The 22,258-nt window shown below is 42.8% G+C and overlaps 1 protein-coding gene across 1 annotated transcript in view; it reads right to left on the bottom strand.

The window, feature by feature from the left end:
- The window catches only part of LOC117551548 (vacuolar protein sorting-associated protein 13B), a gene marked incomplete at its 5' end in the record, with an annotated part of 227,326 nt that overhangs the window by 159,609 nt on the left and 45,459 nt on the right, over positions 1-22,258 (bottom strand). Inside the window, 5 exon segments of the mRNA XM_034224450.1 lie at positions 12,333-12,444; positions 13,022-13,178; positions 13,512-13,784; positions 15,586-15,652; positions 21,573-21,687. Coding sequence (XP_034080341.1) covers positions 12,333-12,444; positions 13,022-13,178; positions 13,512-13,784; positions 15,586-15,652; positions 21,573-21,687 — 724 coding nt within the window.

Here is a 22,258-nt window from a genome sequence, read left to right as displayed (position 1 = left end):
GTGGTGCCAGGCCCGTATTGTGACCAAATCGCTAAGGGCATATCTTCTGATGAGAATGAAAATGGGCAGAGCCACTTATAGGTGGATGGTGGAGGTGACCATGCTACATAAAAAGGTTGAGCTGTTTAATTAATTGAATGGGTTTTTCCTTTTAGGAAGATTATCTTTTAAATAAACGTATAGTCTCGTTGATCTAGTTGTGTCTTAAGGAACCCGGTGTTCTTAAAATATCTAAAATCTCTTCTCTTTAGACCAGGGGTTTTCAAAGTATGGGAAGGTGAGCCTCCCCTCAGAGAACATAAGAACAGCCGCGCCCCCCCTCCCAATTATTATTATTATTATTATTGTTGTTGTTGTTGTTGCTATAATGCAGGGGTATTATTACCCAGTGGAAAGCCCTTACCTACTGGCCTAGTTAAATCAAAGTGGTTACTTTTTTTTGGCTGGGCAGTGTAGTTTTACACACCGTCTTATTTGACTTTCTCAGGACTTAAAACAGTTTTTTTGGGGGCAGACCCCCTCAAAGAAAAAAATATATTTACACACGTAAGGTCATCATCTTAACAGTTTGATGTGCTCATCGAGTCACCCGTGAGCAGAGCATCAAGTCGGCATGCCTATTACAGCTGAATGCGGCGATTACCATGTTGTTCAGCAAAACGCCTCACAAACTGATTAAGATCAACAGCTGTAGTGCGTTTTGATTCAATGCTGAGTACAGCCAAACTGACAGTCTCTTCTCTGTCAGTGTAGACCGCAAATACCCAGGGCCTACTATCTGAAATTCTCGTTATTTTTTTCTCACGCTGCACCTCCCCTGAAGCTCTCTGGCTCCCCCGGGGAGGCGCACATCACACTTTGAAAACCGCTGCCTTAGACGAGAACTTACCATATCAAATGACATGGTTATACAAAAGCTATGAAGATATTTCAGGTTGGATCAAACTGTCATCATCAAGGCCTTTCCAATAGCCCCTCCACTTTGTGCCAAAAAAGAGCAGGAAAATAAGTTGTGGTTTAGTTGTTTGAGTCCCGTGTGGTGAGTCCTAATACCCTCTTCTTTCTCTCTTCTCCACTTTCTCTGCACATTACCTTCGAGATCATATGCATACAATGGTCATACAAATGTACAGCAGGGCCAGGCCGGGGTCTCTCCCTCCTAATCCCCCTAAACCTCTAACTGCAGGCTGAGGAATACAAGTGTTGTGGTGCAATATTCTCACAGAGCAGAGGGCCTGAGAATAACATCACAGAGGCCACAGATATTTATGGAATGAACCGCAGGCTGTACACAGAAGTCACTAGACACCACAACACAGAACACAAGAGCCTGTATACAGCTCAGCACTCATATACAGCACAACACACTGCCAGATCAACAGAGTGCAGCGCTGCGGTCAAAGGCTCTCCAATGGACAGACAGAGGGATGATAAAGGATACATTATGATATATAGGTTAATAGATACAGCAATAAATCAATGACTTTATTCAGTTGCAAATGGACTTATCATAAATCTGTTGGAGGGCCTCTGGTCAGACAGAAAGAGGTACTGCTGGTGGTCACCCTGGAAAGCGTGGAGTGCTCTCCTAAAAGACGGATGGCCATATACAGAGTGGTTGACTTGATTGAACAAAGCAGTCAGGTACTCCAGTTCACAGAGCAAAGATCAAATCCACTAACATCCATCTAGTTTCCTGTGTCTTGGTCTTGTAACATTAGCTCCACAAAAAGTCTTTCTCTTTTTCTAATGGCTGTAAAGACAAACATCATTTTCCCTACTGTGAGAGAATCAGCTTGATCGTCATATGATATGTTCTCTGGATCATCTGGGACACAGATAAATCAATCTTCCACACTGGTTCCCAGTATAAAGAACGCCAGATATCACTTTATCAAAAAGGAAAGAAAGGTTAAGGGGAAAATACTACACCTCAAAGCCAAGGCACTTTTCAGTGGCTGAGTGTAAACTTCCTGCCTGCATGAGGCAACATGAGCACACTAACTCCCAGGCATCTGTTGGCTCTGCTGAAGCTATCCTGTCGGATTCAAAACATAAATTCTAGAGCAAACTTTAATAAAAGGAGGCTTATGATTTACTCTGGGTAGCGGCTGTCCCCATTCTTAAAACAATTTGATGTTGCATTAATCCTGAGTGTCAAGGAGATGTGAAATATGTCCTCTGAGTTTACCAGCACCAGGTGTTTCATTTTCTGGACTGAGAAAAAAACGATGTTTATTCTGGCTGACCCTCCAATTCTTGCTTATTTTATATTCTTTCTCTGTAGAACAGAAGGGAAACATGGATTACATCCAAAGTGAGAGAGAGGAAGACAGGGTTAAAAGAGAGGGAGAGAAACAAGCGCAGCTGAAGGATTTACAGTTCACAAAGAAAGGTGTAGCTCTGATCGTCTCTTTCCTCAGCCTGGTTCAAACAGAGCAAACACAAATGATCCGCGCCATTCAGAAGCCTTCAGAGCAATTCTTGTTGACAACATCCTTGTTAGCCACTTTACCTCTGCTGGGTGTCTCTGTTGCTGTTCTTTTTTCAGTGCCATTCTGCCTACTGTGCTCTAAAAGCTTATAGGTACAACTGAATAACTTTATGATACCTGGACATGGATTAAACACAACACAACTAAATGACTTTGAGATACAGTCATATCAAAATGATTGCTACACATAAAGCAATATTCTCACACGAACCAACTAAAAGATCTGAAGAGATTTACCAACTTGGATTGGTTTTGCCCACAGTGTGTTAATGACACTGGCATATTTTCACAAAAACACCATTTAGAATAGTAAGAGTTGAGACGAGCGCTTTAGATCCTCTGATTATATTTTTAAGGCTGGAAGTTGAGACCAAAATAGATAAAGGGAACTTTGATTGTAATGGCCCATGTCTGGCTGGGTAATCCCCACAGACACTTCACTGTTCTAAAATGCCGCACTGCATACTCAAAGCATTGAGTAGCAACACACTATGCCAGCAGGGAGTAACTGAGACGCTTTACAACATCAATTCTTTCAACACTACTATTACAAAACGTCATTTTGGTGCATCAACACATTTGATGCTCATAATTTAAGCTGCTCTGCAGTGGTAGATTAAAAAGATCCCACAAAAGCATTATTTATGCTGGCGATACAGATATAACGATTATTGCAATCATTGCCTCTGAAAGTAGTATTTCATTAAACCTGCTCTGAAGCCAAAGGACTTTTTAAAGCAACTCCTAAATCAGTGTACTGTATATAAGTGTAGATCCTACATTGTCACTGTGTGTGGCCTGAGCAGGTCCTCTGCTCCGCCGCGGCAGAAAAGCAAAGCCGGAGCCCTTTTTTCTGGTGTAAACAAATGGAGAAATGGGGCACTTGGCAGTCGACTAAAGTGGGAGATGAGGCAAGTTTGCACTGTAGCGTCTAATGATTCATTTGCTGGGAACTCTGGGTTTTATGAGGAAAAGAAAGATGAGGAGTAAGACAAGAAGGACCAGCTGAGAGTTCAAAAAAATGCAAAAGAAAAGAAGATTTGAAGTTACATTTGTGAAAAGGCATCATTGTCTTTTTGATCACTGAGTACATTAAAATCTACAATTAGATACAGAGCGAAGGTTAACCACAGTTACCACTTATTTGGTTAACTTCCTATCAGCTTGTATGTTTATAGTATGCCAAGTTTACAATGATTTGTCAGGAAGACTGAACTAAATACGCAAATGTGTAAATGTAAGACAAACAGTTAGTTAGTTAATGCATAGTTTGGTAGCCAGAAGGCCTCATGCAGCAACACACTGTCAACATGTTCTTATTTATTCTCTTCAATTCATTTTAAAAGGAAAAATAAAAGATGTTAACTCATGATGCATCAAATGTTTTACCAACCAAATGTGCTCTTCCCCCGGTGTGCTGAATGATGAATTATTAATGTAGATACAGCCAAGCACTGTCAAAGGGCAGTTGTTGTGCCATGTTCAAGTGCACATTTGGACAAAACAAAAATCAAAGGATATTTGTTCTGTTTTCACTTTCTAGATCGTCTCTTGAAGGATCTGGAGAATGCAGGAGCGGTAGCAGAAACACTTCTTTTTGATTCTGTTTATGAATATTGTAAACATATGGATTCATCTAGAAGGCAAACACATCTGCTCAGGTAGTATAAAAAGAGTAATAAACTTCACTGGTATCCACACACTACACTAGGATGTTACTAGAGGAGAAGGGTGCATATAACCGGTGCCAGAGAGTTTTATTGGTAACAGGCAGGGTCCTGGCTTCAGCAGCCTCTGTTTATCCACGGAGGGGAGATCCCCATCACAACCACTTATTAGGACATATATGTGGGCTTAGCCAGGCAGCCGTTCAGCAATAAGGGGCTTGCTTACTGACCACAATGTGCTGGGACGGGGACCAGTCTAACCAACACTAGAGCAAGAGAGAGGAAAAGTGAGACAGGAAGGAAATAACAAATACCCATGGAGACAGAAAGAAAAATATGTAAAAAAAGAGACATGGTGGGATAAAAGGGCAGCAGAAGGTGAGCAAGAGTGGAAAGTCATGGATGGATGGATGGATGAAAAAGAGCTGTTTAGACATAACAATAAAAAGAGCCTGCACAAGCAAAAGGATAGAAGGAAAGTGATGATGTGGAAGAGGAGGTTAACAGGGCATGAAAGGAAATGACAAATAGAGGAAGAGACAATACACTTAAACATAAGAAAAGAAAATGAGGGAAGGAAAACATGAGAAGGACTGGGCAAAGAAGAAATGAACGGTCAGATAAGGAAGGATGGAGTGCACAGATATGTTGATCAGAAAAAGAGATTGAATAAAAAAAATATATATACAGAAATCGAAACATTTGGAGAAAATAAGGATAATTAAAACTGCGGTCACAGATGTGCGCGCAGTGATGAGTGGGCCCTCGCGTCCGTGCGCCTGTCGGGGAGGGCAGCCGGTCGTCCCGGCGTCAAGCAGACGCGCACGAGTCCTCCGAAATGAGCCATTTGTCATTTCTATAATTTTCGCGTCCCACTCCCAGGTCCTCCGGCAGCGACCCGGAAACGGATGTCGGCGCGCCGTCTCGAAGGAAAGCAAATGTCTCTAAAGGGTCGTCGAGGATCGATTATCGAGGAGTCTCTCTGGAGGAGCAGTAACTGAGGGTCCACTGATGCAGAGGAGAGAGGAGAGAGGAGAGAGGAGTCTCTCTGGAGGAGCTATAACTGAGGGTACACTGATGCAGAGGAGAGAGGAGAGAGGAGAGAGGAGTCTCTCTGGAGGAGCTATAACTGAGGGTACACTGATGCAGAGGAGAGAGGAGAGAGGAGAGAGGAGAGAGGAGAGAGAGAGAGGAGAGGAGAGAGGAGAGAGGAGAGAGGAGAGAGGAGAGAGGAGAGAGGAGAGAGGAGAGAGGAGTCTCTCTGGAGGAGCTATAACAGAGGGTACACTGATGCAGAGGAGAGAGGAGAGAGGAGAGAGGAGAGAGGAGTGTCTCTGGAGGAGCTATAACCGAGGGTACACTGAAGTATTCTCCTGAGACGATTTCAGCCAACAGTGATGTTTGAAAGAGGCGTGACGCATGGCTGGACTTCTGTCAAACGAAGCACAGCTCTGCAAACTGTTCCCGTTGTGATTATAAGTTATTTGAGATGATCAAATGTGCATCAGACGTTCTGCCCTTTACCGTTTGTTTACTCACTAATCACATGTCCCCTGGATGTCAGGCTATTTTTTTTAAATACAACTGCTTTCATTGTGACGCGATGTTACAGTGAGAACAGCTGCTGAGGTCAGTGCAGAAAGCAGAACAGTGTGTATAATATATATCGCTCAATAATATATGTAACAGGCCTACATGTCACACTTTATTTGTATAGGCTTTAGGACAGTGGTTCCCAACCTGGGGGGCGCGCCCCAGGTTTTTTTTTATTACATATAATTGTAAGGCAATACATGATTGTCACTAAAAGCCTTGTCTCTACATTACAATAAAATATAAACAATAATTGACTAATTAATTTTTATAAAAATTAAAGTTAGTAGCTTAAAGGCATAAAAAGACAGAAATGTATAATTATTTCTTTAATAGAAATGTTTCTTCTGCCATAAAGTGTCCAAACCAGTCTTTTCTGGATAAGCGCATTTTTAAAACATAGTCATTGTCCATGCCGGTTTCAGTTGGATTATTTGTCAGTTGCTCCGATCAGATCGGTCTCCTCCATTTTGTAGATTATTTACGACTTTTTAATCCACATAAAAACATCGGCAAAATCCGGCTTACTTTGAGCATGTGTTTTAAACAGATAAATCCCTTTGTGAATTGTTTCCACTTGCGCCGTCCTTTCATTTCTTCATACAGCGGGAATCCAAATGAATGAATCCTGAGTCCAATAACCATCAAAGTCGCTCCAATAGTGCTCCTTAATTACGCTTTCATCCTCCTTTAACACAATACTTCACATTCATCCAGTTGTGACAGTAGTTGGACAATCTGGACAGGAGCTGTTTGTGTTTGTTATACAATGTGTAGGTGTGTTTTGTAGAGTGTATGTGTGTGTTGTACATTGTGTAGGTGTGGGTTTGTGTGTGTAGGTGTGACGTGTGTCCCAAGTTTTGCGTCCGAAGCTCATTTAAGCGCATCGCAATTCAAAAAGAATGTATAGGTCATGCCCACATTTGTCATTTGCAGGGTTGGGAGGGTTACTTTGTAAATGTAATCAGTTACTGATTACTGATTACATGGCTCTGAAAGTAATCCGAATACAGTTACAGTTACGTGTCTTAAAAAAGTAACGTAATCAGATTACTTTTAGATTACTTTTGGATTACTTTCTTTTTCCTTCACAGATGGTATGTTTTGGTGAACAGGAGACACAAAAAGCAAAAGGAAACTGAACGTGTTTTTACTGTTTTAATGGCTTATCAAGAGCACAACTGAAACATCACATCTGAAACGATGTAACAACATATTACACTTTTTGGGGATGCAGCTTGGGATGTGAGGAGTGAGGGACACGGCTTAGAACGGGCGTGTCGCCTTCTGTCCTGCCAGTGTTGGCAGGACATGAATTAAAATGTCGAACTCGGACTTAATTTTAAGGACATTACGGCCAGGGGTGTAGAGCTATATTTGTTCAAGCACCGGATTGGCAAAACAGGAGAGTGTGTGCACCAGTCTGCCTTGATCTATGTATTCATGTCTGTGACTCTCACAGTATCTGCTGCCCGCAGCTGTTTTCTAGAAGGAACACCTCCTTCACTTCATGAAATCTATGCAGCGCCAGGAGGCAGCGGGAGGGTTAACTCAGCCTCTGAGAAGAGGAGCGCGCAGTGCCTTTCACGCACCACCTTTCACACACCACCTTTCACGCACCGCCTTCACTGTGTTTACCTTCAGAAATAATCATTAGTAAGGCTAAAGAAAGAGCGACCGCAGGCTGATGTGTTTTAACCACACACACCTATATATACACTCACACGCGATTTAAACGCAGACTTGTGTTCCTCCATGTTTCGCTGTTATCGTTTCACTGAGCGAGCGGACCCGCGATTTTTTTTCAAACGCTTTTTTGGTCCATCTGCGGCGGTAATAGGTTTTGTTGGCTGTGATGATTCGGCTGTACCTTTAGTAATGAATATTAAATGTTGTGAGGAAATCTTTCCACCAATAATTCCAATAAGTAATCCAAAATGTATTCACTTCAGGTTTACGAAAGTAACTGTAATCAGATTACTCGTTTTTCAAATGTAACGCCAGCTGAATACAGTTACTTGATTTTTGTATTCTGATTACGTAACGCCGTTATATGTATTCCGTTAAAACCCAACCCTGGTCATTTGTTGCGACACTTTGAATCTCAGTTCATACTCACCCCCAAAGTATGTCTAAACATTTTTTTTTTATTTCGTCCGTGCGTTCTTGAGTTATACATTTGTGCTGTTTTTGGCGCCCCCTATAGTCCAAAATGAAAATGGTATGCGTATTCCCCAAGACAGACTGAACCTATCCACCAAAATCTGTGATGTTTGGATACATTGTTGATGAGTTATGAGCATTTATTTCTAAGCCCCGCCTTTTTGCGAATACGTTTTGATTAATGGCGGCCATATTTATTGACTGAACATGCTCATCTCCTAAGGTAATGTGTCTGACCCTCCAACGATGCAGTATACTAAGTTTGGTGTCGAAAAACTAAACATTGAAATGTAAGTGAATATTTCACTGTTTGGAACATTATGCTAATCAAAATCAAAATCAAAGTAGGCGGAGCTTAGAGGTTCAAGAGGACCAAATGTAGAGTAGGTCCCCCCGGATAAGTGTGCAAAATCTCAAGTCAAACGGACTTACGGTGTGACTATGTTAATTTTTTCCCAAATTATTTACATATAGGTGGCGCTAGCGAGCATGTTGGACAATTTGAACCCATTGACTCCAGAATGTAAAAATGTTCACCGGACCTGGCGTCCGTGCAAAATTATACAACTTTTGAAGCGTCGTAAAGCCCTCAAAAACAGGTTTAAAGCGCAGGAAGAAGAAAAAATCCTTGGATAACAATAGGTTCCTCGCACTTCGTGCTAGGATGCCGTTGGGTCCTAGCGCTCTCGTGCTCGGGCCCTAATGAGAAGTTGCTGATGTGGGTATAGCTCGGTGTCATATGTTGGAGTAGTGGGATACAAACGACAGACACAAAGAAAGTAGGGAGAATAAAACGTAGTAATGGGCAAAAAAAAGAGCAGACATACTTTGGAAAGAGAGGAACACTGCAGGAGGCGGAGAAAGAGACAGAGGCCTTGATACTGATCATGTTGACTTGGTTTCTGCATCACAACTGCCACAGCAGCCATGTCTGCCATTACCGTAGAAACGCAGGAGTGTACACTAACACACACACACACACACACACACACACACACACACACACACACACACACACACACACACACACACACACACACACACACACACACACCACACACACACACACACACACACACACACACACCACACACACACACACACACAAACACACACACACACAACACACACACACACACATTGATAATTCAAATATTTGGAAGCTTATGTTTTAACCCTAGACACTCTAACATGTGTCTCCATGCCCTTAAACCGGAAAACTCAATCTCCACATGGTTCTGGAAAGAGAGGTCCCAATCCACCCATACAAGAAGCTCTAAATGAAGTGTTCCAAAAGTGAAAAAATCTCATTGTAAAAATAAGAGAAACGGGGAGGATGAGAGAAAATAGGAGTATGGAGTAAAAGATCTGTGACATGCACAACCACAAGAAAGTCAGGGCTGAATGCATGCTGGACATTATCCAGGCCGGGGCCCAGTACTTGGAAACACTTTTTCAAGACAGGAAAATGATTTCAGCTGTGTAAATTGACAGTGGCCTTGAGAGGCAGTGGTGGAATATGGAGAGGGAGAAACAGGGGAAGCCTATCTGTGTCATAATTCCTGCTTAGTGAAGAAGCCGCTGGGGACCTACTCCTTCAGGGAAACAGTTTCAACATCAAACGAAACAGTGGTAATTGTTACCAAATGACACGGTGCATGTCAACTAGCTCTACACAGTTTTATAGTCAAACAGGTTTATTTTACCTTCTTTGAGGAAATCTATCAATTCTAAATGAAAATACACACTGTAGCCTGCAAATGTAGAGGCTGTAAGGGAAGCTGAAGCAGGTGTGTCAGAATAAGTGTTAGTGGACCAGTATCAAGACATGCTCTGTCAGGATGTTTACACGTACTCGCTATTTTAGCATCTTCTCTCACAGGGTGTCATTACAGTAAATCCTGCTTTAAGACCTTGTGAGGCAATCATTTCATGTACAGTAGACAAAAACACCATTGCTGCTTAGATCAGTCAGTCAATTATGACAGCGGATGTAATTAGTGGTGGGCTTTAAACAGAACCGAGCAAATGGCTACCGGCCCTTATGGACATATTTCTTGCTATAGCCACAGTTGATTATAGATTGTAAACACACATTGGTTTACATGATTACAGACTTTGACTTTCTCTACACGACTTGGGGGAGCAAACACAATATAATTCAGCACAGATCAAGCACGTAACAGTGTATGTCAACAAGGTCCTGATCTCAGGGTTATCAATCACGTGAGTCAGAAGTGAGATGGTCCTAAATTGGAGGGCCGATGTGAACAGGGTAGGTGGTGAGGATAATGCACGGTTACACATGGAAGAATGAACACAGAGAGTGGTTTGACATAATACCTGGGTTTCACTGCAGAGAGGGAAGTGGTGGCTCTTGGCTTCTGTGTGTAGAGGCTAAGTGAATATGGGTGTGTTTGTACACACAGCCATGCCTGCTGCTAGTGTTTGTGACAGAGCATGTATGTGTATTTTGCTGTGCATAGTTAGAATATGTTTTTGTATGCATGACTGAATGAAGACACCATATTGTTTGCGAGTGCATGTGTACCAGACTCTGTGTTTTGAATGGCCATATGGAGGGCCTATGGTAGCATGTTTGTGCTAAGGCAGGGCATGCAAAGCGATCTCTGTGTAGGAGCAGATGTGGGCACCACAGCCACACAGCCACCAATCCTCTCACTACCACAGGCACAACATTACTAGCCAATATGGGGTAAAATTGCACGGCTGTTTCAACTGTTTTTTGGGTTGAAAGTCTCAGAAAAACTCCAGATCATTTTCCATGCCCGCAAGATCGTCATTTATCATTTGACATGATGATAACATGGCCAACATGTCAACAAAATAAATATAGGCCCAGTTTTCATGGAAACAGAGTAGTTACTACTCATTAGCTGTAATAACTTGTAGCAAAACATTTTAGTACATTAGATGGTGTAGTTTTCGAGAGGATAAAAAACATATCCCCAAAAGTCCCTACAGAACAGTTGCTACGGTTACTGATCAACAACATGTTTACTCCGATCCATGAAAGAAAACAAACAAGACACTGTGAAGGAGATAGATCTTCTGTGGAAAAACTGTGGACCACGTAGGACAGAATGCCTTGATGGTTACAGATGTCAGGCAGCACCCCCCCCCCCCCCCCACATGTGACTCTTCCACCAACTGCAGCAGAAATGAAGCCTAAAGTGGCCTCTCCTCTCCTTTTGTTTGGCCACCTCTTTTTTTCTCCACTTCACGTCTTGTGTCAGCCCACATCTCACTCGCAGCTGTACAAAGCATTTGGCACCACTTTTATCTCCCCATTACGTGTGTTTGCCAGCTCCATATCTGCCCATTCACACAACTGCTCTCTCTCTCGCACACACACAAGCTGTGGGGCTGCGGTTTTGAGGCAGCTATGACACAATCCAGATTCTTTAAGCTGCCTATAGCAGGGAAATGTTTTGTACAGAGCTATTTCCCTCCAGATTTTCCCTGCCTAGTTGCTTTGATCCATATGGCATGGGGGGGCTTGTGTCAACAGTCTTGTGTTTCAGCTGGAGGGCCCGGCAGACCCCCAAGGTGTCACTCATTGCTCTGTCACTGCTAGGGCAGCTTAACCACTATGTGGCGCTGTCACTTGCTCCTGAAAACTTCTCATCATGAGGACACAGAAGTGCACCATGCACATCTGAACACACATTCACCAAAACACTTGCCTCACAACCATATGGAGAGTGATACTGTATATCAACAGAAGAGGTGTAGGAGCTGAAAGTGTGTGTAAAGAGAAGAGTAACGGTACGTCCACACGGTTCCGTGGCGTTGAAGCTTGCCGGTGGGCGTGTCTGGCGCGCGACCAACAACCAATCACATTAATCTCCCGCCCCGGACACACAAGCACACGGTTTGATTGGCTAGCGCTTGTACTGGCATATGATTTGATTGGTTGGCGCTTCCGTCGATGTTTGAAAAGTTGAACTTTCTCAACTTTCGAAGCGAGCAACGGAGGCAAAGCGACGCGACGGAACCACAATGCAGTTCGGCAAAGACTGACGTCACCACATTCAAAGTGAATGGGAAGCGTCTCCGTTGAAGCACGCGACGGAACCGTGTGGACGTTACGTAAGGATCATGTCAAAGGTTTAAATCAAGACTATGTTCTTTTATGTTTGGGTTAAATTATTCAGCATGTAAAATATGTACTGATTTGCTTAACAAAACTAACATGTGACTGATTATACTATGTATTTCATAACATTTTAATGTTATACTTAAAATGAAATAAAAAGTTTGATTGAATCAAAGCCACACATGGTGGACTATAATTGCTTTTGTATTAAACAGGATTTGTTCCTACCATATAGTATCTACCATACAGTGTGATTTGAGCCGAGAGTGGGTAGGAGGAGGAGAGCTGTTCTTACTGGTAGATGTCTTTCCGCAGCACTGTGCGGGTCAGGGGGTTGTCCGCCTGGGGGGCCATGCTGAGGGAGCCCAGCTTCAACACCAGAGTGTCTTCTTTTTTCATCTGAGGATCTAATGGGACACACAATCAAATACAATCATAATGTAAATATGGATATAGACACAGAAATATCCTTTATGCAAATACAAAGCTTAAACAAAGGTGAATACACACTAAGCACACGATATACACAAGTACATATACAGTAGGGCATGATGATGACACACACACACACACACACACACGCGTGCACACACACACACACGCACACACACACACACACACACACACACACACACACACACACACACACACACACACACACACACACACACACACACACACACACACGCACGCACACACACACTCTTACCACTATAAGTCATTACTACCAGCAGACATAACATCGATCTATGACAATATGACATTGCATTATATTTGTAGGAGTGTAAATAACTGTGGTTGGTTCTTTGGAACCACAACTATTTGTCTTTGCAACTGTCTAATGTGGTGTCTTTGCTTTGTCTGGGCGGCCATGACAGAGACCTTCATACACGCACCACAGACTTACAGAATCTAAATCATAGCCTGTTGTTTTCCGTTTGAAAACACAAATGTGCTTTCAAAAGAGAAAAGTAGTTCTCTAACCTGATGCTGTGTGTTTTTCTCGTGCACTGGGACAGAAGACCCTGATCACGGAGGTGTTGATGTACATCAGGGGTAAACTCCGAGAGTTCAGAGTGTGGATTCTCATTGGTTGACCAGCTGTCTTTCCACGCTCTCTGTAGCGTCTGGGCACCGTAGCCTGAAAAGACATCCAGTAAAATATATTTAATTATGAAATACAAAACATCTTATCATTACGTTTTGTTGTCTTAATGGCTGGTTAAAATGACAAAACAAATGAATAAATGAAGGAGTCACCTTTAAATTGCATATAATTGTTGACTGAGACTTTAAACTAACTTGCTGTATATTACAAGATTGACCAAATTAGTGCAATTATTATCCAAAATGTATTTAAATATTGACATTTATTCATGCACACTTGAAAAATGAAAAAACATATATGTGGATGACAAGGCTCAAGCCTGCATAGCACACAGTAATAGGAACTGACAATACAATGTGCGTGTACCTGGAACACCCCCGCTACAGTAGCCAGCAAGGGGCAGGACAGCACCACGTCGAAGGGCTGAGCTGTCAGCAGGATCTCTCTCAGGTACTGGGGGGAGCTGTCTGCCAGGGGGTCAGAGGTCAGCCGCTGACTGCTGGTGGTAGCACCGCTGCGTGGGGGTCTCTCCGGCCGGGTTGTGAGTTTGTGACGGACATTTTTGGTGACAGCCTGGGTGTAGGTGATGGACAGGAAGCCGTGCTGCTGGTGAGAGACCTCCAGGACCTTGGCTGCAGTCTGGCCAGCGGTCAGACAGACAAATAGCACTGATGATAGTTATCATTACACAGAGCGATAGCAGACACAAACACTATGCTGTTCTTTCTCAGCTGATTTATTTGATAGGGGTAAATCCTGTACAAAATAACTTCACTCTAGATTCACACTGTTGGATCAAAACTTCTTTTGGTTAATAATGGCTGATTTATAATCTTTATTCCAAAAATTGGGCCTCATGGCATTTACTTTAAACAGTGCTCTTTTTAAAGGAAAACACTTAACCTCAACAACAAGAAACAACCGTCTGTGTTTTCATAAACATCTCAAGCTGAAGCTCAAGCTACTAGCTAAACAAGCGTTCAAGAGCACATCTATTTATATTCTGCTATTAAGATTGGATCCTGAAATCAGCCAACTCTATGAAAAGTAATGTATATATGTATATATATATATATATATATAGTGAAACCTGCGGCTGAATTACTTCAGATTGATCTGATTAGCAAGATTACCAATCTTATGTTTTATTTGGGAAGCAATAAGAGGGGGATAATCACTTAACTACCCATTCAGTAAAAGCAAATCATCTCCAACTGTTGCATGATTAAAAGAAAGTCTGCAAAAACATCCGGTAACAGTTAAATGTTGGTAAAGTCATTTATCAACTGGAAATTATCATAAAATCTGCACCCTTTTGGAATGCTCTATTCAAATTTAGAAGTGTGAGATATAGTTATAATCCATTTAGGTTGTGTCCTTTGCAGCAGTATGTATGTATGACTGTTTAATTTGTGATTTTACCAATAATATAATTAAAACATTCCACAGCAAAATCCTAATTGTTTAAACCAAGTTAAATAACTGGCTTCTGAAACCTCTCTGAGAAGCACACATCATTATTTTAGCCACTGTTAATGGAGTTTAAGCAGAGTCAACTAAAAAGGAGAAGGGCTACATTCTTACAGGAGGGAAAAAGCCAGAGAAGTGGCTGAAAGATTCTTGCTTGCTGACGGGTCGAACCAACACAGTGCGTCTGTTCAGCTTGTCAGTGCAAGAGAGGAGCACTCCTCCACTGCCGCACGAGCTCTGAACTCCCTCCTCCCTACTGAAGGTGAGGAGAGGGAAGGAGAGAAGGTGGATGCGGAAAGAGACAGAGAAGGCAAGAAGTCACAGGGAGGGGGAAGATAAAAGCATGTATACAGAAAGAGAAGGGTAGGGAGAAAAAGACAAAGAAAGAAAGAAATGCATGAAACCTCAAAATCATTGTGAAAATTAAATATGCTCCCTGATTAAACCAAAGGAAGTTGGACCAGCTTGAATCAGCTGCCATTATGGAATGGTCTTATACTATGCAGTATTAAGCAAATTGGCAACTGTTTAACTTTAGGATGAGCAGAATGAATATTTAAGATTTAAAGCCACTTCAAAATCCATCTCCTGTACAAAAACAAATGTTTATAAATCTTTAAGTTTGATATACAATCCCTTCTTTATTGTTTAATTATACTATTCAGGTAATGTTAGCTCTGCTCTAAAGTTGTATTTGCTATGTACAAGTATAAGACCATAACCAGAAAAAGATTTCAGCAACAAGAAAATGGAGTCAAAAAAGTCCTAGTCTACTCCAAATCACACCCCAACACACACACACACACACACACACACACACACACACACACACACACACACACACACACACACACACACACACACACACACACACACACACACACACACACACACACACACACACACAATGAGGGGTCCGGATGGAGCGGAGCAGAGGCTCAGTGTGCAGGGGCTCTGATAAGGACCTCACCACTGCTGTCTCCTTGCACTGCAGAATGAGTCCTTCATAGGAGCCAGAGTGCAAGCCCTGCCCTGGCCTGGAGACACATACAAGGCCAAGCTTAAACTGGGCATCTAGGATTACTCACGCTGTACTGTTGTGGCCATGATTGTTTATATCGCTTTAATAGAAACAGTAGTTATTACATTGCATTGAGATAAGTGAGCCACAGCCTATAGCTGTTTAAAACAACTAGGCATAGCAGCGTGCATACATTAGGACTTCAATGCAGGTCAATTATGTATTGAAAGTCACTTTTAGATTTTAGACAGCACTTTAAGATGTTTATAAACAGGGGTGCACATAACTTTTTTGCCCTGGTTCTCAAAGGAGCACCTGGAGATGTTGCTTGGTGCTCATCCTTAAAATTAAATAAACCGTAACTTTTGAGGGGGCTTGACTTTATTTGCCAGACACACAGCACTGAACACACATGCAGAGGTGAACACAGAACACACATGCAGAGGTGAACACAGAACACACATGCAGAGGTGAACACAAGACAACATTAGCACAGACCCAGCGCCAGAACAAATCTAAAGGGAGGGCCTATGATTTTCATGGGAGGGCCCACAAAACCGTCACGTGCTGCGGGCCTGCGGCACAATATATATCAAACAGCAAGGCCAACAGCATTGCGTAAAGACGCACACTTATCGCAAACATACACAAATAAAGGGCAACGTAGAAACCACTTTGAAACATTGTGTGCGTGGCAGCACAGACACTGGTAAATCACGAGCAAGGCACACTGGTTAAGGATGGCAGCTTCCTCATCGCTGCACTCGGAGAGAAATAGTAGAGACGGAGTCGATGAGCTGTTTAGCCCGCCTTGGGCATGGTTTATGTTCCGATGCACTGCACTCGGACATGCTGTGGAGTGAATCGTGGTCACCTCTGAGAGGGAGTTGGTTGACAGCTAAAAAAGCTATAATATCAACGACAGCTGACACGTAATAACGGCTCCGTGCAGCTGATCTGCACCAAAGTTCTAATTTCCTTATTTGTTTCCTCTCGTATCTGTCTCTCTCTCCGCACACTCTCAGATGAAATGTGTTCTTTTGATACGGCATGCCTTAGCAGTCTTTTATCAGTCTGTAATGCGTGTTTCCAGTCGCATAAACCTTTGACAGTAAAAGCCGCATCAGATGAAGACACAAGGCTGCGTCTGCTTTTAACGAATCTTCAACAGACCGGCAAAAGTGCGGTTATTTCCTGAAAACAATCTCCCTGGATAACGATCCAGCTTCACCTGGTTGGGTTTATTAACCCCAGATCATCGCTAACTCAGCCCGGGGTTTGCCGAGGTCAAGCTTGTGACATTAAGGCGCGCTGCTGCAACGGCAGGTGCAGGGTCGCCAGCAGCACCATCGGCTGCAGTTCTTTCATCGCTATTTCGTTTTAATAAATTCTTAGACCTTTTAAGCCAATTTCTGATGTCCATTTTGTAATGCAAACAGAAATGGGAGTCTACAGAATGCACAATAAACAAATCCAGAATAGGCGGCAGAGTGTGACGCTGTGATTGGTCTAAATGGGGACGAATCACAAATCACAACAGACACATGCATTTATTTGACGTAGCCTGGCGCCTGCGATTTTTTTTTAGTTCTGACATCACATACATCGTAGCATAAAAGTTCACAGTTTATTTATAATTAAAAAAATAAAATAAATATATTTTTTTATTTGTATAAATAATACAAAAACGTGTTTATTCGGGGAGGGCAGGAATGTCAAATGGGAGGGCCTGGCCCTCCCACGGCGCCGGGCATGCATTAGCACGACCAGTAATCCTACAAGCTGTCATCACTACCCTCCTGACTGTTCTCCTCACTGTCTTCCTCTCTGTCAGACATGGTAGCTGATGATGTAGGCCTACTACTTTCTCTCTGGTTGAGTCTGTGATTAGCTGCTTGCATTCACAAGTCAGCAGCTGGGTTTGGGTCGAAAGTCTCTGTTGTCATCTTAGACAAGTGGATGTAATCAAATAAGTATGTGAACATAACCAATAACCTACCATAGCCAATAACAAATGAATGTAACTTATTTTATTTGTGTTGTTCATTCATATCTTATTTTACCTTAACATTTATTTATTTATGCATATTTTTTTTATCTCTCCAGTTTTAAAGGATGTTTTTGGTTACTGTCCTATAGTATACATTGGAATGATTTCAAACCTGTTTATCCCAATAATTATAAAGGAGTGCCTTAGAAATATGTGTTTACATAAATTGTGATCAAAACGTTTGAACTTAGACTAAAGTGAACTATCTAAACACTCAGAGTCCTTTACCTCACTGAGCTGTAGTATCAGCCTCTCAGTCTGACTGGAGAGGACTCTCCCTCCACATCATTGTAGAAACATCTTCTTCTTATAGCCGTTAGAGCAGCTAGCACCAGATGCTAATAACAACAGCGCCGGAACCGGTGCACCCTCTCTCTCTCCCTCGCTCCCACGCACTTTGGCTGTGAGCTGCGGGCGCCAGATAAGCCAACATCCCCCAATTTCATCACTTACAGCGCCCATCGTACAGGGCAAATGAAACGTGTAACCGGGGTGAAAAGGGTGTTACATTTACTTCATTATGAATATTGTTACATCAAGGCCGAAAATTAGGATGAGCCCCAACGGCCAAAAATGTTTTTTTTCCCTCCCAGAGCTGTCAGCGCAGCACCTCCACAGATCTGGCGCCCTAGGCGAACATCTATAACGCCAGGGCTACGGGCCGGCCCTGAGTTCATATGCAACTCGCAAATATCTTTCTCTCTTCTCTCTCCTCTCTTCTCTTCTCTCTTTTATCTTCTCCCTTCTCTCTCTCTCCTCTCTCTCTCTCAATGTTGGTACGCAAATGCGCCTTTTTTCAAATGACCCGGTACTCTTTTTTTGGCGGAGGTGCGCATGCGCACCTGCGCACCAGTTATGTGCAGCCCTGTTTATAAAATACATTTGAATTAATGTTGTTTTTGATATATTTTATAAATAATGTTTTTATGAATTTGACCCTTTAAAGTGTCTTTGAGTACCCTAAAAAGCGCTCTTCAAATAAAATGTATTATTATTGTTATGTAGTGGTCATCTGTAAGAGGCAGAAAGCTCCTGTAAAGCAGACATCAAAAGAAGTTAATATGAAGACCGACACAATCATTTGCAGCACAACATAAACACTACATCTGTACACACACGAGAGCATTATCACAGTTACTCCAGGATGCCAATCACGAACAGCACATGGCAAAAGGTATCACCCAATGGACATGGATCAACGTTATCTGCATCATATCTTTTAAGCTTTTCTTAGATTGCCCCCCCTCCTTCTTCATTGCCCCTCACCAGAATCCTGGGGGTTCCTTGAGATAGCGGCACTTCTAAGACAGGGGTGTCCAAACATTTCCCACTGAGGGCCACTTACAGAAAATAAGTGAGCAAAATCAATCAGATGTCAATTCTGCTTGATAATTGAACATGGTTAAAGAGGCTGGGGGGGGGGTGATAAGGTGAAATAGGCAGGGTATATTACAAGCTTGTTATACAAATACGTTATTTTTAGTACAATAAAAGACAAACACAAGTTTCATGTGTGGGCCATATTCCATTATCCTTTTAGAAAATGTGCTGTAGGCCAATTTAAAACGGACCATTCGCTGCAGTTGGCCCCCGGGCCGTAGTTTGGAGAACCCTGTTCTTCGAGTTATCTTGTGTGAAAGGCAATTCTTTCTAGGTGTCCCTAGGTGTCCCTAGTACCCATATCATATGGACTCCTGAAGCTCTTCATTTCTCCCTTCATCCCACCCTTTTCTCTCTCCCTCTCTCTGCCCCCATCCACTCATCCTTTGCTCCATTTGCAGAACAGCTGGAGGACATCAGCTCCAGTCTGTGTGAGCTGACAGAGAGTGAGCTGTCACTGGAACTCCTCTCCTGGGGGGGGGTCTATGAGTTTCAGTGCACCTCAAAAACATTGTTGCTCAGGGAGACAAGGCTAAAATAAAGAGAAGATGTGGCCTCTAATTGATAACCTTCCCACGTGATGGGACACCCCCCAATCACATAATTACTTATGTGTTTCCTTATTATTCACCTGCGCCATGAGTAGTTATCCACACACCTATGAGGTTGAACACGATTATACTTTCCTGTGGGACTCCTTTTCTGTCATTTTCCTTCCCTCCTCCACCCTTCCTACAGCCAGGTATTCAATTATATATTCACCTCACACATTTGCCTGTGATATGTACATTTGCATTCATTTTCCAGCAGTTGAAGGCCAGATGAGAGATTTTCTCTTTCAAACTTGATTTAATCTGATCCACTAGACACAAATAACCTGGGCAGGGTGATGAAATACCTCACAATTATCTGCTCAGAATGATTAATATGGACTTCAACCTCTGTGGGCTCTCTTGTGTATGTGGATGATACAGATTAGAGTGGGCCAGGAGCCCAGACACCCTCCACTGTGTCCTAAACAGCCATGACTATAACCTGGCTTGGATAATGGATTGCTCCTGTCTGCCAGAACTTTGGTCGGTAAAAGTGTGTTGAGACCATGTTGTTAAAAGCACATTAAACTGAAACAACCTAGACATAACTCAATTGACCCATTATCTACTTAGGAAGGCAAAGAGGTCTACCAAAGAGATTAGGTTGGCTCTATCTCAGAAACAATTGGACACACACCTGTGGAGAACAGAGCAGTATGATATAATGACACCTTTACGCTCTAAAACCGTCAGACCACTGACTCTGTCCTGGCTGAGGTTGATGCGCCTGAAAATAAATCAACCGCCTTCAGCGAAACAGGGGGTTCTGCAAAACAGTCGGATATAAGGCCAGACCATCACCCCCCTCCCTCTCTGACCTGTACTACTAGTACATGGCTAAGGTGTTTGTTTTCTGGCAAATCACAATCCATATCTATTATCACATCAGTGGTGAGAGCATTGATTGCTAATGATGGGGTTGAATCCAGCACAGGGCCAAAGAAGGGCCATGTCCCCTTCACTGCCTGGCTCGATCAGAGAAGATTATAGGAACAATTATATTCAGGCACGTAGGCACACAGACCTGAAAACACACAATCTGCTGGATGCAAAATGCCGGAGTGTTATAGATCACTGTTGCATTATCTCCTCACACAGAGACAGAGGGAATTGCCTCCTGCTAAGTGGTCCTTTCCCAACAGAACAAGACCTCAGGCACGTACACAGAGCACAGCCCGAGCGGCTGACTCCATCCCAGAGGTATGTGATCATGGCAAAGCGGAAGAAATACAGGAAATGAGGATTTAGATATTGAAATGAGGCCACCCTTTAACTGATGGTAATGACATGTGTTGTGGGCGTGCAAATGTATACAAAATAATCTGTAGTTACAGCTTAGTCTCACAATGCTACAGTATACAGTATGCATTCATAATTCTTTAAAGCCCAGAGCTAAACTACTCCATTGTGACAGGAACTGGTCATGAGGAGAGATCACCAAAAGGATGCAGTGGATCCTCGCCCGGTGGTTTCCTCCCCCCACCCGTGTTTCAGAGAAAGATGACTGATGTACGGGCTGAATCTCTGCTTTGTGAGCCAGAGTCCGGCCAGCTCAGAACCCATTTAACGCGTCAGTCCTGTCTGTGGGTCCTCTGTCTGTGAGTCTGTGCTCACCACTGCAACAGCTGTCTGGAAAGACGATGACGCTGAGGTGATAATCCGAAAAAGCACCCATGTGAGCAGAAGTGGGAACAGACACAGTTTTAGTGGTGAAGTGTGTTTAGCTTCAGACTGCAAGAGAGTGTGTGGCTGCAGCAAAGTGACCTGCTGGCCCTGTTCCCATATTAATCACAGTAGCGTTTCATTCAGACATTGTATTGTCACCAAGCCATTCCTACAGTGCTTGGTGACATACACACAATAAGAATCCTGTATTCACCTCCAGTATGTGTGCACAGTGAGCTGTACTCTACCTGCATCTGTGGTGGTCGATGTTGAAGCTGCCAACTTTACATTTGATCTTCGTATAAACATCTTGGACATCGACTGAGGCACTCAGGTCTTCAAGTTCACTGATGACACATATTTCTGGCAAAAACACAAACAAGTACAAATATTTTTGTAGATTTTAGGATCATGAAGCTTATCACAGTGGAAAAGGGAACTTTAGTTCGCAGCACTGAGAGTGCAGGGAGTTTATGTTTACACATGCCGTATAGCCATCACTGTACTTGGGAAACAGGCAATACAGCTGGACTCACACTTCAAAGGTATTTTATCTTTGTGTGTGTGTGTGTGTGAATTTAATTTCTGTTGACAAGAACCCTGCAATGTAGCTTATCAGGTCCTCATTCAACTCCTGTGGTCAGTTCCCCCCCGCAACTGCACCAATGAGCCACACAAATGCACCCATACACACGCATAAACATACAATACTGTTGCACACTCAACGCAATACCTGCCGTTCTAAGGAACGAATAAATTAGTGGCTTAAAGAAGAAAAAATGAATACAACATCTCTCAGCCTGTTATAATGAAAATGTCTTCCTGTTTGTGTCTACACAATACTGAATGTTCATGGAATGTACATGTATTCATTAAAATGTATCATCCTGCCTCAATGCACCTGGTCTCTAAAAAAGCCCACCCACTTGAGGCA

The sequence above is a fragment of the Gymnodraco acuticeps genome, unplaced genomic scaffold (genome assembly GCF_902827175.1).
Source record: "Gymnodraco acuticeps unplaced genomic scaffold, fGymAcu1.1, whole genome shotgun sequence".
NCBI lineage: Eukaryota > Metazoa > Chordata > Actinopteri > Perciformes > Bathydraconidae > Gymnodraco > Gymnodraco acuticeps.
The sequence above is the reverse complement of the archived record's forward strand: the minus strand, read 5'-3'. Positions and strand labels throughout refer to the sequence as shown.